General features: G+C 40.1%; 1 protein-coding gene across 3 annotated transcripts in view; it reads right to left on the reverse strand.

Moving 5' to 3' along the window:
- Window positions 1-760: 760 nt before the first annotated feature.
- Window positions 761-16,166, reverse strand: part of Vdac3 (voltage dependent anion channel 3) — an 18,040-nt gene continuing 2,634 nt past the window's right edge. The window contains exons 2-10 of one of the 3 annotated variants that reach the window (XM_005362417.3): window positions 13,151-13,219; window positions 11,953-12,002; window positions 10,890-10,892; window positions 8,237-8,389; window positions 6,549-6,601; window positions 4,780-5,007; window positions 2,906-3,056; window positions 1,880-1,937; window positions 761-1,276 (exon numbers count right to left, since the gene is read on the reverse strand). In XM_005362417.3, coding sequence (XP_005362474.1) covers window positions 1,185-1,276; window positions 1,880-1,937; window positions 2,906-3,056; window positions 4,780-5,007; window positions 6,549-6,601; window positions 8,237-8,389; window positions 10,890-10,892; window positions 11,953-12,002; window positions 13,151-13,217 — 855 coding nt within the window. In that variant the 5' untranslated portion in view covers window positions 13,218-13,219 and the 3' untranslated portion in view covers window positions 761-1,184. Of the gene's footprint in view, window positions 1,277-1,879; window positions 1,938-2,905; window positions 3,057-4,779; window positions 5,008-6,548; window positions 6,602-8,236; window positions 8,390-10,399; window positions 10,419-10,889; window positions 10,893-11,952; window positions 12,003-13,150; window positions 13,220-16,166 lie in introns of those variants that run through there. The other 2 variants (XM_005362418.3, XM_026786923.1) reach the window with 2 other exon arrangements.

A 16,166-nucleotide genomic window follows, 5' to 3' on the forward strand; every position in this document is an offset into this window, starting at 1 on the left:
CACCATCGTGAGCTGACCCTGAGACATCAGCTTTCTTTCAGGAGTCGCCTTGGTCAAGGTGTTTCGTAATAGCAATAGAGACTAGGACAGTAAATAAATTTTAAAGTAATTTCTAAAAAGAAAAAATTCATTATAAAAACAGTGTATTCTAAAAGGAGATAAGTACTTTATTAACCTTCTATAAATGGACACCTATGAGATCTCTTAAAATGCTAACATCTGCAGAAATATACATCAAACTGATAGCAGTACTGAAAAGGAAGGGTTGTAAGGAATGGGAATTTCTACTTTTAGTCTAATTCCAAGCTGTCGACAATTGTTATAACCACCATATATTACTTCTGTATTAGGAGAAAGGGGTTCTGAGCACAGATATCTGTATGCCCTAGAGTGTTAATCTACCCACATCTCTCCTAAACTTCAGACCCAGTACTCAAAAAGCCATTTTCCCCCTGAAGCCCTGGAGGTATCCCTTTTCCAGTGCAGCCTCCCCATCCATTCCTCTTCCCTCTGCCCATCTCTTCGCCCACTATGCCCTCAGCAGCTTCAGGGCACTTTGACAGGATCCAACAGGAAGCCAGTTCCTTGAGAGCTGTGCTTCTCCACAGCAGAACAAAACCACTGGCCCATCCTTCAGGGGAGGCGTGAGAACTGGACGTCAAAGGGAGAGGTGAGGGCACTTAGGGTTTAGACACGCCACTTAAGACTTAGCTGCACTTTCAAAAACAAATCAACCACTACCCATAAATCAGATGAGCAATTCTGTTCCAAATCTGATGGGTTTATTTCACTCTGATGCAAAACCAAAGATTCCACTACAGCAGAGACCAGTCTAACACAAGGTCGTGAAAAGTGGGGTGGGACATGCAGGACGTGACGCACAAACTGGGGGTCAGATCGCTTTCTTTAACGTGACACTGCGCTGTTGCTGAGAAACATATCTGAATGAACACTGCAGAACTCAACTGAAATGTGGCACAAACATGACAATCTCCAGGCATGCCTTCAAGGACCTCTCTGAGGATAGATCTGCAATCTCTAGACTTCAGTGTGGGAAGGATTAAAATTCTTTGGAAGAATAAAAAGTTCACACTTTTGAAATTTCACAGAATTTTAAGGCCAAAACATAGTGGGTTCATTTCTCTTCACTTCCAGGGACAAATGATGTTCTACTCAAAACCACATTAAGCTTCCAGTTCAAATCCCAATCCAACCTTGTGACCTCCTGCATTGAAGTTCTTTCCATCTATTAAAGCTGACAGGGTCAACTTGACTCCTAGGGAGAAGAACACACCACATCATTGCAGTCAGTATGGTTCTCAGACCTAAATTTTCTAGAAACAATGGATCTGAGTCAACAGCATGGCGCACGCAGCCTAGGATCTACTACAGCTACACTGTACACTAGCACAGGCTGTCCAGTCTGCTGACCTGTGCCGAGCAGAGCACAAGGAACACAACTATTGTAGTTCAAGATTAAGAATAATGGGGGACAGAGGCTGCAGAGATGGCTCAGTGGTTAAGACCACTGGCTACTGTTCAATTCCCAGCACCCACACGGCAGCTCACAACTGTCTGTAACTCTAGGATTCAACACCTTCACAGAGACACATACACACAGATAAAACACACACACACACACACACACACACACACACACACACAAAGATCCGAATTCAAAGGCTGGTGGCATAGTCAGAAATGTATAACAGAAGCACTTGCCCCACCGTCCTCTGCATGACTAGCTACCACAGGGGCCTGAGTCAACCCAGTGATTATGTAAGTGCTTCCAGAGACTACTTTTTTTTTTCCTTTTGCATTCGTTTTCTTCCTGTAACTTTCTACTGTGACCCTCCATTAATGAACTACTTTTACGTACCTGGTCGGAGGGTCTGCGTATAACCCAGTCCAATTAAACTGGCATTATTTACTTTGGCCTACAATTAAGAGATGAGAACAGAAGCAGTTAGAAAACAACAACACATCCTTCCAATACAAAAACTGCTTCATGCACAAGGCTTCTAAAGGTAAAAGCACCCTGGAGCTAAGTCTAGAATTATTAAAACTGAAAAAAAAAAGAAATAAAAAGATAAATCTTTTAAGAAGCCTGGCAGGAATTGTGGGTAATATGAGAATGTATGCTTTAAAGTTCTTTTTTGTTTGTTTATGTTTTGTTTTTCGAGACAGGGTTTCTCTGTAGCTTTGGAGCCCATCCTGGAACTAGCTCTGTAGACCAGGCTAGCCTCAAACTCACAGAGATTCACCTGCCTCTGCCTCCCGAGTGCTGGGATTAAAGGCTTACACCACCACCACCTGGTTGCTTTAAAGTCCTTAAACAGATTTTCAAGCACATTGTGTTACCAAGCATCTCTATGTACTGAATTTTGTTGTTCCTGTTTTGAGAGAGTCTCACTACACAGCCCTGACTATCCTGGAACTCACTATGTAGGCCAGGCTATCTTTGACATCATAGAAGGTCTGCCAGCCTCTCCCAAGTGCTGGGATTAACGGCATGCAGCATCATGCTTGGCCTGTACTGAATTCTTTGAGATGCCAATCTCCAACCTGACAGTGATTACAGCACGAACTCTGCTGTCCTAACACCAGATCTGAATTAATATTTTGACACTGATGCTTACTGCAACACTGACCCAGTTTCTAGGTAATATCTGTTCACCACACAAAACAGCTATGAGAATTACACAGGATAATACACGGAGCGCCTTATACAGAGCTCAAGTAAGACTATACTGAGGCCAAAGGTCTGACAACAGCCAGCCAGCAGGGGAGAATTAGGACTGGAAGCCACATTTCCTGCCTTAGATGTACGTGAGTGAGGTCACGAGGCCAATAAAGAACATGTAAACCGTAAGGGCACTAGAGCAACCCCACAGCACATTCTTACAGATAGAGAAGTTCTACAATCCAGCTTATATTTAGCAGCGATGCCAAAACGAGTGTTGTTGCTGCCAGCTGTCCATGCCAGGTTTATTGACGTTTCAATCTTCTCGTTAACTTTCTGATAGATAGAGCCTCCAAATTCAGTACCATCATTCCTGTTTTCACAGTGTAAAATAAAAGTCGTAAGTTTGAATCATTTACTGTTAAGACATGGAAACAAAGTCTTCAACTATCTAAACATATATTCAACCGTGCAACTTTGAAGTCTAGCAAAATCCTAGGACAAATTAACTATTAAACAAGAAATACAACCAACCTACGAAGTATCTAAAAGCCTAACAAAAGCATATAGAACCTGATTCATTTTACATGACTCTTCTGCATAATATAAATGTCTTAAGACACAAGTTACCTATATTCAAAGGCAGACACCTTAGGTAAGTATACAATTCATAGGTATCTTTCACAGAATGTAGAACCTATAACCATAGTCTCTTTTACAGGCATTAGATCCATAAAGACTGGAAAGAGAGAGGTAAAAATATAGGCCTAAAGAAATACTAGCTTTTATTTACTCAACACTCAGAGTGAAAAATACTTTCCACATAATACCCAGGAACACAGTTCCAGACAGAAACCCACAGGTCTTTGAAGCATACCATTGTAGCTGAGGGTTTCTCATTCCAGTAGTTACTTACAAAATAATCACTCGGAGGCTAAATATTAATTAATTTTTTTAACAAAAAATATAATTGTTTGGTCAATGGCTCAGGCTTCTCACTGACTAGCTCTACATATAAATTAATACACTTCTAATAATCTGTGTATCGCCATGTACCCCATGGCTTACCAGTATTAATTACTCTGGCATCTTACTTCTCCAGCAGCTGCTGGTGTCTCCCCCACTTGGTCTTTTTGTTTGCTGTCTCTCTGTTTAGATTTCCAGTCTGCTCTATTCTACCTGGCTATTGGCCAAAACAGCTTCTTTATTAACCAATGGTAATAAAACATATTCACAACAGAGGGGAATCCCACATCATACCATAGTTTCCTAGCAACAATGTTTCAATACCATTATTTATATTAGAGTATCCCATGAAACACACAGTTCATTCCTGCCTATGATCCCAGCACTGGAAGGAGCTCAAGGTCAGCCAAGGCTACACAGTGAGTTCAAGGCTAGGCTGATCTACATGAGTTTCTGTCTTTTCTCCCCCACCCCCCCCATCCCCGTTTTCCAAGACAGGGTTTCTCTGTAACTTTGAAACTTGCTCCTGAAACTATCTCTGTAGACCAGGCTAGCCTCAAACTCACAGAGATCCACCTGTTTCTGCCTCCCGAGTGCTGGCATTAAAGGCATGTGCCACCACCGCCCGGCAGGGCAAGATCTTGTCTTAAAACACCAAAAAACTAAATATTTATAAATCAAAGTTCAGGCTGACTCAGCCAACACTGAAATCCAGGATTACTTTGAGAACCCTATTATTTCTGAATGCAATAGAGAGTAACTAGGTTCTGATCAAAGATACATGAAAATCTCCATACAGAATTACCAGAGAAGTTCCAGGACACTCAAATTATTTGGTGATTGTTCTTAAGTGTTCCAAACATCTGCTTCCCCATACAGTCAAAATAAATCAAAAGTAACAGTGAAGTGCATACGTGCTCTGGGCTGTCTCCACGAGGTGTTCCAGAATCTGGGGTGAAAGCTGACAGCAGCAGCACAGCACAGTGTGCTCCACTCGTGAGCCTCGAGCCATGAAAACGGTCAGCAGGACTGGTACCCACTTTTACTCACTTTTAACCTTACCACGTCACAAATACCACCTCTCAGAGGAACAGCACTAGCTGTTATTATAAACGATAATAAACACTCACACATGAGTATGCAGTTGGAAGTCTGCAGCCTTATAACCAAGAGCAAAATTATTCTGCGACAGTTTGGATTTGGCCGTGTCAAAACTCATCTGATAACCAGCAAGCCAACCTTCAAAGGCCAACACAGCCCAGCCATAGATGGTCGGTCCAGAAAAATCTATATCAACATTACTGCCGATACTAAAACAATCTCGTTTAAATGAGGCCTTTAATTTCCCGCTCTTCTTTCTGTAAAAAACAAACAATACAATGAGAATAATGTGAGTCTACTATTTCCAGTAATTTGTGAAGTAAGACCCTCTCCAAAGGGAAATACTGTTTTGGTAGATGACATAATATATTGAAAACTGTTTCAAATGACTTAGCTCTACAAATATAACTCTGTTAGGATTGAACTTTATGTCAACAGTTATGGGGGTACACACCTTTAATACTGGCACCTGGAAGTAGAGGCAGGTGGATCTCTGTAAGTTCCAGGACAGCCAGGGCTACACCAAGAAACTCTGCTCAAAAAAAGGTGTGTGTGTGTGTGTGTGTGTGTGTGTGAAGAAATGTATGTCATTATATATTCTTCACCATGAGTTGAAATAATAAAAGTATTTTATGATTAATAATCTCACAAAGACATGAACAAATCACCAGATAATTAACAGATATGAAAATTGTTTTAAAGTCCTGCTGCACATCAGGGTCACTACACATGAAGTTCTATATATTTCAAAAACAATGCAAGAGTTTTAAATTTGCTTTCAATACAAAGAAATGATAGACGTTTGATGAGATATGCTTATCTTATTTGATTACACAATGTATACACATATTCAAACACTACATATTACCCCACAGATATTCATAATTTTGTCAAAAAATACAAAGTCCATATGTAATAAGATATTGTACTGCCAAATTAATAATCTAAATATAAAAATATATATAAATTTATATATATATATAAATATACACCGAGATACATGAGAAACAAATATCCTTAAATATTTTCAAGTGCTACAAAAGTAACATCAAAACACATTATTAACCTATTAGTAGAAATACATTTTTGTTGTTTGTTTTAGACAGGTCTCAATAAGTAGCCCTGGTTAGCCTGAAACTTTCAGAGATCCACCTGCCTTTCTCCCGAATGCTGGGATTAAAAGTGTGTACCAACACACCCAGCAGAAATATACTTTTAATAGCAATGCTGACTATTCAGAATTAGTTCTGAATAACCTGTGTCTATTAGTTCCAAAAAGTCCTACAAGGCTTTTTGAGAGAATATTTGTTCTAAAAATAATTAAAGCGTGAGAAGGAAGAGCGGTTCCATTGCTAGTCTAAGAACAAATTCCTCTTTGCACTGCTCTCGTGTCTCTGTCTTCAGAGAGCAGAAACTAGGCTGAGCAGATAAATGACTCAAAGGGAAAACAGACTAAGCCCAGAGGACTTTCAGGACTTCTAAGACAGAGCACAACCACTGCTCTGGTCCCTGACACACAGCAGAGTACACTCTTGCCACACCCATTAGTCATTAGAGTAGATACAACTGTGCTCTCGGCCCTTCTAACTCCTAAGCTAGGTGTGCCTGTTGAAAATGTTTTACTGGCAAGGTTATGCTGCCCTGAGGAGCTCTTCTTTTAAAGACATGCTAATATTCTAGCATTGCTAGAACAAGTTCCCAGTTTCTCCCTGCCCCTACACTTCCCGTTTTATATTTCCAAAGCTAAAGTTCTAGACTTTCAAAAAGAAATCAGAAAAAAAATAGTTTGAATAATTACCCTGTGTTTGGTACAAATATGGTATCAAGAGTCAGTTTCAACCCTTCCGCCAACTGTAAAACAAAAATTTGTCAATTAACAATTAATTTTCTATTCTTTAACTCAAAAAAGCCAATTCTAAAGCTTCCTCCCACTTTCTCTTTAATAATGAAGTCATTTTTTTTTTTTTTGTTTTTGTTTTGTTTTTCGAGACAGGGTTTCTCTGTGGTTTTGGAGCCTGTCCTGGAACTAGCTCTTGTAGACCAGGCTGGTCTCGAACTCACAGAGATCCGCCTGCCTCTGCCTCCCGAGTGCTGGGATTAAAGGCGTCACTAAAGAAAGCCAGATAGTAAATTATATATTACCTCCCCTATCCTTTCTTTCTTTCTTTTTTCCAAGACAGGGTTTCTCTGTGTAGCCCTGGCTGTCCCGGAACTCCCTCTATAGACCAGGTTAGCCTTGAACTCAAGAGACCCCCTGCCCCTCGCCACCCACAATGCTAGCATTAAAGGCGTGCACTGCCACTCACCTAGCTTTCCCGTCCCCTTAGCTCCCTCCCCTCCTCCTAGTTCTCTATCAAATATGAATTAAGCTGGTTATGGTGGCATGTCCCTGTAGTCCAAGCTCCTCGGGAGACTGAGGCAGAAAACCTTAAGCTCCAGTCTGTAACTAGCCTGAGTGATAGAATGAACGAGGACCCCATGGCAAACATTTTAAAAAGGTGCCAGCACTTTTACTCCCAGCACTTGGGAGGAACAGGCAGGTGGATCTCTGTGAGCTCGAGGCCAGCCTGCTCTAAAGAGTAAGCTCCAAGACAGCCAAGGCTTGGAAACCAAAACACCAAAAACAAAAATTTAAAAAGATATAATCCTAATACATTAAATAATATAAATTAATGTAAAAAAAATTACTCCAATGTAATAAAATAATCTTGATACTCTCTTGAAATAACTATAAGATAACCTGACACTTAACAAAACCAACTTCTTCAGCTGTACCTCTTTCTGTGTGTCAATACACCCAGCCGTACCTTGGACAATCAGCTGGGCCTGGAGGGCAGGCAGGAAAATCAGGAGTTCAAGGTCAACTTCAGCTACAAAGTTTGAGGCTGGCCTGGACTACATGCAATCCATTCCCCAAAAGAAAAACACAGTGCCCTCTACACAGTAGGAACCTAGCAAAACCAGCGAATTGCCTTTCTCCTGGGAAACATTGAAACAATTTAGAAACGTTTTTGTGCATATATTTTGCAAAGACTACAAAAGTAAGCCAAATTACCAAAGAGAGTCCCACTGCTCCGAGAGGGCTGACTGTGTGACACAATTAGCTAATCAGAACAAAGGTGCAGTGTGGACTTTTCAAATGTGAAGACACGCCAAGAAAATAAATAAAGAGAGAAAATGTGGTAGAAGACTGAAAATCCCACTCAGATTTTATTTGGAGTTTATCGATTTATTAACGATTTATGTTATTATTCTTAACTATGTGTACTCATGTGGGCTTGTGGGTGAGTACACACATGGTGAAGGTGCTCGTGGGCCAGAGGTTTTAGATCCCCTGGAGCTGGAGGTCTGGGAACTGAACTCAGGTCCTCTGTGAGAGCAGGAGGTACTCTTGATGGCTAAGCCATCTCCCCAGCCCCAGCTCTGCTCATTATTTGATGTGAAAGAGATATTAAACCTACAAATGACGTCTACTGCTTTCCTTACCTTATTCTCCCAGGAGATTTCTGTCCCCAGGGTATTGTCTGTATTCCACTTTTGGGTGAAGGTGAGTCCGTAGTCACAGACCTTGTACTTGGTCTCTAGGTTGCCTGATGCTTTCCCTGTATCAGTATAAGCATGACCTGAAGTAGAAAATTCCTGGTAAACAAGACAAAATAATTATTTTAAGATGATATCACCAAATAGAAATCATTCATTTCAGAAAACAGTGTTGCGTGCATCAGGAACCAATATAATTTACTGTTCACCACAACCCTACCCTTCAACAATGTACATCCTGCTTTCTTTTTGTCCCTAACCAGGTTAAGACTTTCCATTATTCCTCCCTTCTTATTGGTATTTATTATTCCATACACTCTTTTTTAGTGATCATATTAAATTGGTAACTTTAAAAGAACAATATCTCTGCTGGAAATAAATGCCTTTATTAAAAAAGCAAAAATACTTAACTTTCAAAAATTTCACTTTCATAGCCTAAGATGACTATCAATTCTCTGTAATACTTGTTTGTCAAACAGTAAATTTATAGGTGTTTAAGAATTTATAAACACTATTTCGCACACTTTCTTTTTATAGTCAGCACTTTAGTTTAGGAGGTGGAGGTACAGGGGGGTGCAGGGATGGAGAGGGTGGGAGTGTAGTGGGATGGAGGTGGGGGTGGGGAAAGGAGCTGGAAACGGAACCCAAGGCCCTGCCCACATCTCCATTGCTGAATTATACCCTCAACCTATTGCTTTATTTAAGATTTAATTTTACTTATGTGTATCTATGAGTGCCTACATGTATGTATGTGTACCATGTGTATGCCTGGTGCTCATCAAGACCAGGAAGGGGACTGGACAGATTCATTGGAACTAGAGTTACTGGCAGTTGCAAACAGCATGTGGCTACTAGGAACCAAACCTGGTCCTCTGCAAAGACAGCAAGTATTGTAGCTGCTGAGCCACCTCTCCAGCCCCAACCACTGTTTTCTAAAAATGTATTTTTATGGTCTTGTGAAGTAGCTTAATGGTAAAGTGCTTGCCTAGTGTGCTCAAGGCCCTGGGTTCCATTCCAGCACTGCAAAAGAAAAAATACATTTAAAATAAACTTGATCATTTTCAACATATACTGACATAGCATTAAAGTACATTTACAATGTTGTGAAACATGAATGCTTCAGCCATAAAACTATATCTGTAAAATCTTCACCATAAACTCTTTCAAACAACATCAAAATTATCTACCCATTTTCACAGTAAAATAGAATTTAAAATGCCTCTTTCCTCCTCTTCCACCTGGCCTACCCTCTAAAGTACAAAATAATCACTATGAATGCTGTAAATATATCCTCCTCTCAACTAAAGTGTCCTTTCCATACTAGTAAACAATTAGGAAAAAACCTTCTTCTAGAGGGAAGCAAACGGTCAACAGCTGTCACTGACAATCCATGACTATCAAGAAAGAAACTTTCTGCCTGGCCCTGCTGCTTTCAAGGGCACTTCTAAAATCTGGTCAATAGTAACAAAAGCAACAAAAGGCTGTCCCTTCCTTCCTTTTCACACTGTCTGTGACCTGAGTCCTCCCTTTAGCCTTAACTCGAGATCGATGCAGAAAAAACAACTGGGAAGCTATGGTATTTATTAATACTACATAGAAAGCTTCCAAGATGAAAACTATATTGTCCACTTAGGGCAAAACAATACAGCATGAGCCATGTTTAACAGCTCAGGTTAATTCCTTAATGTGAAAACTGTTGCTCTTAATAATAAATCTACCTGTCTCATTTGTACTTTTTATATTTACTTTTCAAAAGTGACAAATAGAGCAAATGTAAATATTTTGGTGTTATCCCACATGTCTTCCTTCCACCTCTTAGTCCGAAGCTCTACTGAGAATCTGGGGTACCAGAAACACAAATTCAAAGGTAGAGTGACAACTGTTCTCAGCTGAAGTCCAGATGTGGGTCTAATTGGAGAGTTCAGTCAAATGAGGATAAAATCCATCTACAGTACGGAAATGGCATCTTCAGCTAAGCATCCAATGCTAGTAAGCAACACAGAGAAAGGTCACTGTAGAACAGAGCCCGAGAAATGCACACAGAGGATCAAAGTGGCCCTAAATGTGAGAAGCAGCCACAAGACAAGCATGCAAGGGTTTCCTCCTCACCATCTGACGCACACCGTCACCGCAGCAGCATGAAAGAGAGAGAAAGGCACAATCGTAACATCTGAAAATTCTAAAACGTGTACAATTTTCCTATTTCAACAGAACCACATACAAAGCCTCCTTAGCAAGGCAGGTCATACATACATTCACTCATGGCCAAGGAACCCAGGGAAAAGAGTAACAGGACAAACCCCAGCTGTGCAGAGTAAAATGCAAAATGCCACACGAATTGCACAAACCTTTCATCCTTCTAATTAAACAACTATATTCATAAATAAAACGTGCATGGGTTTGAATAAGTAAGCACCAGCTAAAGATGTAGCCTGTAAAAATAAATCAGAGAATAAGGTGAATTAAACATTCACCTGGGTGACAGTTAGTGTTGTAATGCTGTCTAGCATGCTCAAGGCCCTGGGTACCCAGCACCAGGAAAAAGAGAAGGAAAAAAAGATAAACAGCTAACCCACTAGCCTCAGTGGCACAGGCCTACCATCTGTTACCTAGAAGGCTGAGGAAGAGGACTCAAAGTTCAAGGCCTGTCTGGGATACAGGTGTGTTCAGGGCCAACACTGGCTACTCAGTAAGGACCCTGATCAAAATAAAAAAAGTAAACTAGGGGTAGGGGTCTGGGGATGTAATTCATTCATAGAGTACTTTCCTTGCTTGAGGCCCTAGGTTCCATATGCAGTACCAGAGAGAAAAAAAGTTCATCTGTTTGCTGAGATTTACTGGATGTCTGGTTAATGATGCTTTGAAAAATATGTCAACATCTTGTAATAAAAAAAAAATTGGAAGAGAATCAGTTAAAAACCACAAAACAGGCAGGACGGACAGTGAGGTAGGCGGATCTCTGTGAGTTCAAGGCCAGCCTGGTCTACAGAGCTAGTGTCAGGATAGACTCCAAAGCTACAACCAAAAAAAAAAAAAGAAAAAGCCAACCAATAAGGGCAGAAGGGCTGCTCTTCCAACAGACTAGAGTTCGATTCTCAGTGAACCACAAAATAACTCACAACTGTCTTTAACTCCAGTTCCAAAGGATCTGACATCCTCTCTGGCTTCCTTGGGCACTAGGCAAATATGTGGTGCACAGACATATGTACAGGCAAAATGCCCATACACATAAAATCCCTTTTAAAAACATAAAATAATCTTGTACATACACACATATAAAATAAATTATAGCCTATATTTTGTACAAGTCAATAATGAGAAGACAGATTAAAATGAATTTACTTTGTAAAAAAGCAATAAAACTTGTATGACCTGTTGGTTTCAGTATTCATCCATATTCATTAAAGTATAAATATAAGTCAAAAATACACTCTGTTTCACCTAAGGGTAGGATGCCTGAAGAAAAAAAAAACAAAAAACCTGCCAAATTCAACCTAATTGTCCACAGGCTTCACATGCTCAGTGAAACCAGAGAAGGGCAAGCTGCAGGGTGAACAGCTGTGTCAAGAGGATGCTGCTTTATATAACAGTAAACAGACATTGCAAAATCAGTTCCCTTAAATTAGCAGGCTTCACCTATTAGAAACATCTTATGTACTCACCACTCCACTACAAGACTTGGTTCTCAGATCTATTTTGACCATGCCAAACCCTAGGAACATTAAAAGACAAAGTAATATACAAAATTTAACTTTTGCTCAGTTTTTCAACTTAAAAAATATGAAAGTAATACATTATATATCCCATATGGAAAATATAAGGTATTCTCATCAGATAAGAATTTAAAAAGAAACTAAATTATAACAAAAGAAGTAGAATTCTAAATGTCCTAAAAATGAATAAACTCATACCTTTAAAATGTATAAAAGCATAAAATAAGTATGTATAAAAATGAATAAACTCATCCCTTTTTAAAAATGCACTATTTTCAAAACTAAAATTACTCAAAAATCGATGCTGTTGTGTGTGTTCATGCATGTGCACATGTATATCTATGTTTGTGTATGTGTATGTGCTTATGCAAGGTAAAAATATAATGAACATTAGTAAGAAAAAAATCAGTATGTATAGCACAGAAGTATTAAAAATTTAAAACCTAAAACATTTTCTACTTGTAAAAAGGATCATATATTGTTATGAAAGAAATAAAACATGGCATCTGCATTCTCATTAAAAATTGGTGTATTAGCCGGGCGGTGGTGGCACACGCCTTTAATCCCAGCACTCGGGAGGCAGAGGCAGGCGGATCTCTGTGAGTTCGAGTCCAGCCTGGTCTACAAAGTGAGTTCCAGGACAGGCTCCAAAGCTACAGAGAAATCCTGTCTCGAAAAAAAAAAAAAAAAAAAAAAAAAAAAAAAAAATTGGTGTATTAAAAAACATTATATGGGCTGGGAATGGTGGCACACACCTTTAATCCCAGCAGTCAAGAAGCAGAGGCAAGTGGATCTCTGTGCATTCCAGGCCAGCCTGGTCTACACAGCAAGTTCCAAGCCAGCCAGGACTATATATTACAGATGTTAGATATGTTTATGCATGGGTGTATGTATAATAACTGCTCTTAATGTTTGTAAAGGAGTCTAAAGAATAAAAGAGGCTATTACTAGCTCTTAATATTTGTGATGTGGATTAATGGTCACTTACCCTTCTTTTACTAACAGAGTGCCTTATACACTTTGCCAACTAAGCTAGTCCCTAGCCTACAAAGCAAAACTTTTAAGGATCTGTAAAAACATGCAACTAAATCCTCAAAATTCATCACTAACCCTGACCCAACATAAAAATTTACCATTGCATACTTACCATACCCTTTGTTAAAGACATCCTTGGCAGCCTTCCCTAGGTCACAGTAAGTTGGTGTGTTACACATATCTTAAAAATAAAGACAGAAGAGTAATCATTTAGTATACTCACGCCAACTCTTCACTCTTTCATCCTGAGAAGATGTTTTTCCTTCCTTTGCCATCACAAGCACTAAAACTAATATAACCAAAATTCAAAGAAGGTATTCTGTTCCTTAGACTAGAAAATAAGAGTTTCCTTATGAGATCCAGAGTTTCTTTTTAATTCTATCTCAAAGAAAACAAAGTTCTTGCCGGGCAGTGGTGGTACATGCCTTTAATCCCAGCACTTGGGATTCTCAGCACTTGGAAGGCAGAGGCAGATGGATCTATGTGAGTTAGAGGCCAGCCTGATCTACAAAGCTAGTTCCAGGACTGCCAGAAAAAGCAAAAAGAAAAAAGAAAGAAAGAAAAAAGAGAGAAAGAAAAGAAAGGAGGAAAGAAAGCAAAGTTCTGTTTTGTCTTTCATGTGTATGTATTTGTGTGGTAGGTATGCATTATTGCAGGCACACGTGCATGTGTCTTATTCCTCAGGTGTCATTCATGATTTTTTTGAGACAGGGTCTATCACTGGTCTGTAACTGAGCTAGGCAGAGCGCAAGGTCCTTCTGCCTGTCTCTACCTTCCCAAGGCTGGGTTACAAGTACACACCACTATGCTCAGCCTTTTCAAATGGGTTTTAGAAATCAAACTCAGATTCTCCTGATGGTGCTGATGGTGTAGTTCACCAACTGAGCTAGTGCACAGATCATAAAGAGAAAGTTTTAAGGAAATATAAAAACATTCGGTTAAATTCTCAGGATTGAGGTGTGAGGATCTAGGTTCAATCCCAATTCCACACCCCAAAGGGGGAAAGTATACAGATGCATGCCTGTACTCTCCACCCAGCTGTTGAAACAGAACAGTACAAGCTCAATGACAGTCTAAGGAAACTTTGTCTCCAAAACGGGGGATGGGGGGGGGTTAGAAACCTTCATTCAAGGTTTTAATATTTTGCTACTCTGAAATTCAGATGGCTCAAGCTTCCATCTTGACTTGTGCTGGTAACTGCTGAGCCACCACTCCAGTCTTTGTAGGTGTTTTTCTTTGTTTGTATTTTTGAGATAGGATCTTGTAGCCCAGACTGACTTTGGTTTTGAAGTCTTCCTATTCTATATTGTTGAGACACCTGGTTCAGTCTCTCGAAGCCTTTTTATTTTATGTTTAAATTTTGTTTTGAGACAGGGTTTCACTATGTTGCTCCTACTTAGGAGGATGAAGCAGGAGTTTAGGCCCATCCTGGACCACAGAACAAGTCCAAGGCTGGCAACTTAGTGAGACTCTGACTCAAAGATAAGAATAAAAAATTAAAGGGAGCCGGGCGGTGGTGGCACACGCCTTTAATCCCAGCACTCGGGAGGCAGAGGCAGGCGGATCTCTGTGAGTTCAAGACCAGCCTGGTCTACAAGAGCTAGTTCCAGGACAGGCTCCAAAACCACAGAGAAACCCTGTCTCGAAAAAAAAAAAAAAATTAAAGGGAGAACTGGGAACATCAGAAAAAATAGAACATTTGCCTAGCACAGAAGGGCCCAGGTTCAATCCCTGTACTACAGCCACACGAAAAAGGCTTCACTGGGACTGAAGACACAACACTGCTCAACAGTTAAGAACACTAGTTGCTCTTCCAAAGACCAGAGGTTCAATTCACAGCATTCACATGGAGTCTGACATCATCTTTAACTTCAGTTCCAAGGGATATGGCACCCTTTTCTGGCTTCTACAGGCACTGCACACATGTGGTACACAGGCCTGTGTGCATGCAAAACATCCATACAAACAAAATCATAAAAAGTCAAAAGGTCAAAGGAATTTCTTAAATGCTTTGAAGCTGGGTGTGGTGGTAATGCCTTTCAACATCAGCTGTCAGGAGAGAAGTGGTGAGTTCAAGGCCACCCTTGACTACTAGAGGGTTACAGTCCTATAAGAGCAACATAGTGAAACCCTGTCTCAAAACAAAATTTAAACATAAAATAAAAAGGTTCGAGAGACTGAACCAGGTGTCTCAACAATATAGAATAGGAAGACTTCAAAACCAAAGTCAGTCTGGGCTACAAGATCCTATCTCAAAAATACAAACAAAGAAAAACACCTACAAAGACTGGAGTGGTGGCTCAGCAGTTACCAGCACAAGTCAGGTAGCCCATAACCCCAACTCCAGCTCTAGGGAACCCAACATTCTGGTCTCTGCAAGCCATCTGCACACATGTGACATAAACACATACAAACACACACTATAAATAAAAATATTTTTAAGCCTACTAAATTAAATACACTCTTCCATAATATGGTCTTTTCCAAAGGTTTTTAAAAATGTTATAATTTTACCACTACCTAGAAACAGAATAGAATTCATCTGTGGTAACCAGTTTACCAGTCATAGGTGTGAACTTTGAAATTACAACCTTTGAAAATCCAAGGCACTTTGGCTTTGTATCTTGGCTCTCATTATTCACCCAGCTTTTGCAAAAAGCTAATAAGATCCACATAACGAAATCTCAGTGAATATAACCTCCCTCAGACCTCTGCATAGCAGACTCCTGAAGCAGTTTCTGTCGTCTTCCTGTTAAAGACTCAGAAGCCCAATCTAAACAATTTGGAACTACCTCTAACAATCCCATTAGCAGGATTTTATGATACCAGAAAATTCCAGAGTATCAGTTCCAGGCATGTTCCACCTGGGGGACACATGCAGCCAAGGACAGCAATGAACGTGCCTACTACCAACAAAAGAATAAACATTACCATGAGATGTGGAGCTGGTGAGATGGGGTGAAGGCAGTAACTGGCAAGACTCATGACCTGACTTCTTTTTTTTTTGGTTTTTCGAGACAGGGTTTCTCTGTGGTTTTTGGAGCCTGTCCTGGAACTAGCTCTTGTAGACCAGGCTGGTCTCGAACTCACAGAGATCCGCCTGCCTCTGCCTCCCAAGTGCTGGGATT

Source organism: Microtus ochrogaster, linkage group LG7_11 (genome assembly GCF_000317375.1).
Source record: "Microtus ochrogaster isolate Prairie Vole_2 linkage group LG7_11, MicOch1.0, whole genome shotgun sequence".
Lineage (NCBI taxonomy): Eukaryota > Metazoa > Chordata > Mammalia > Rodentia > Cricetidae > Microtus > Microtus ochrogaster.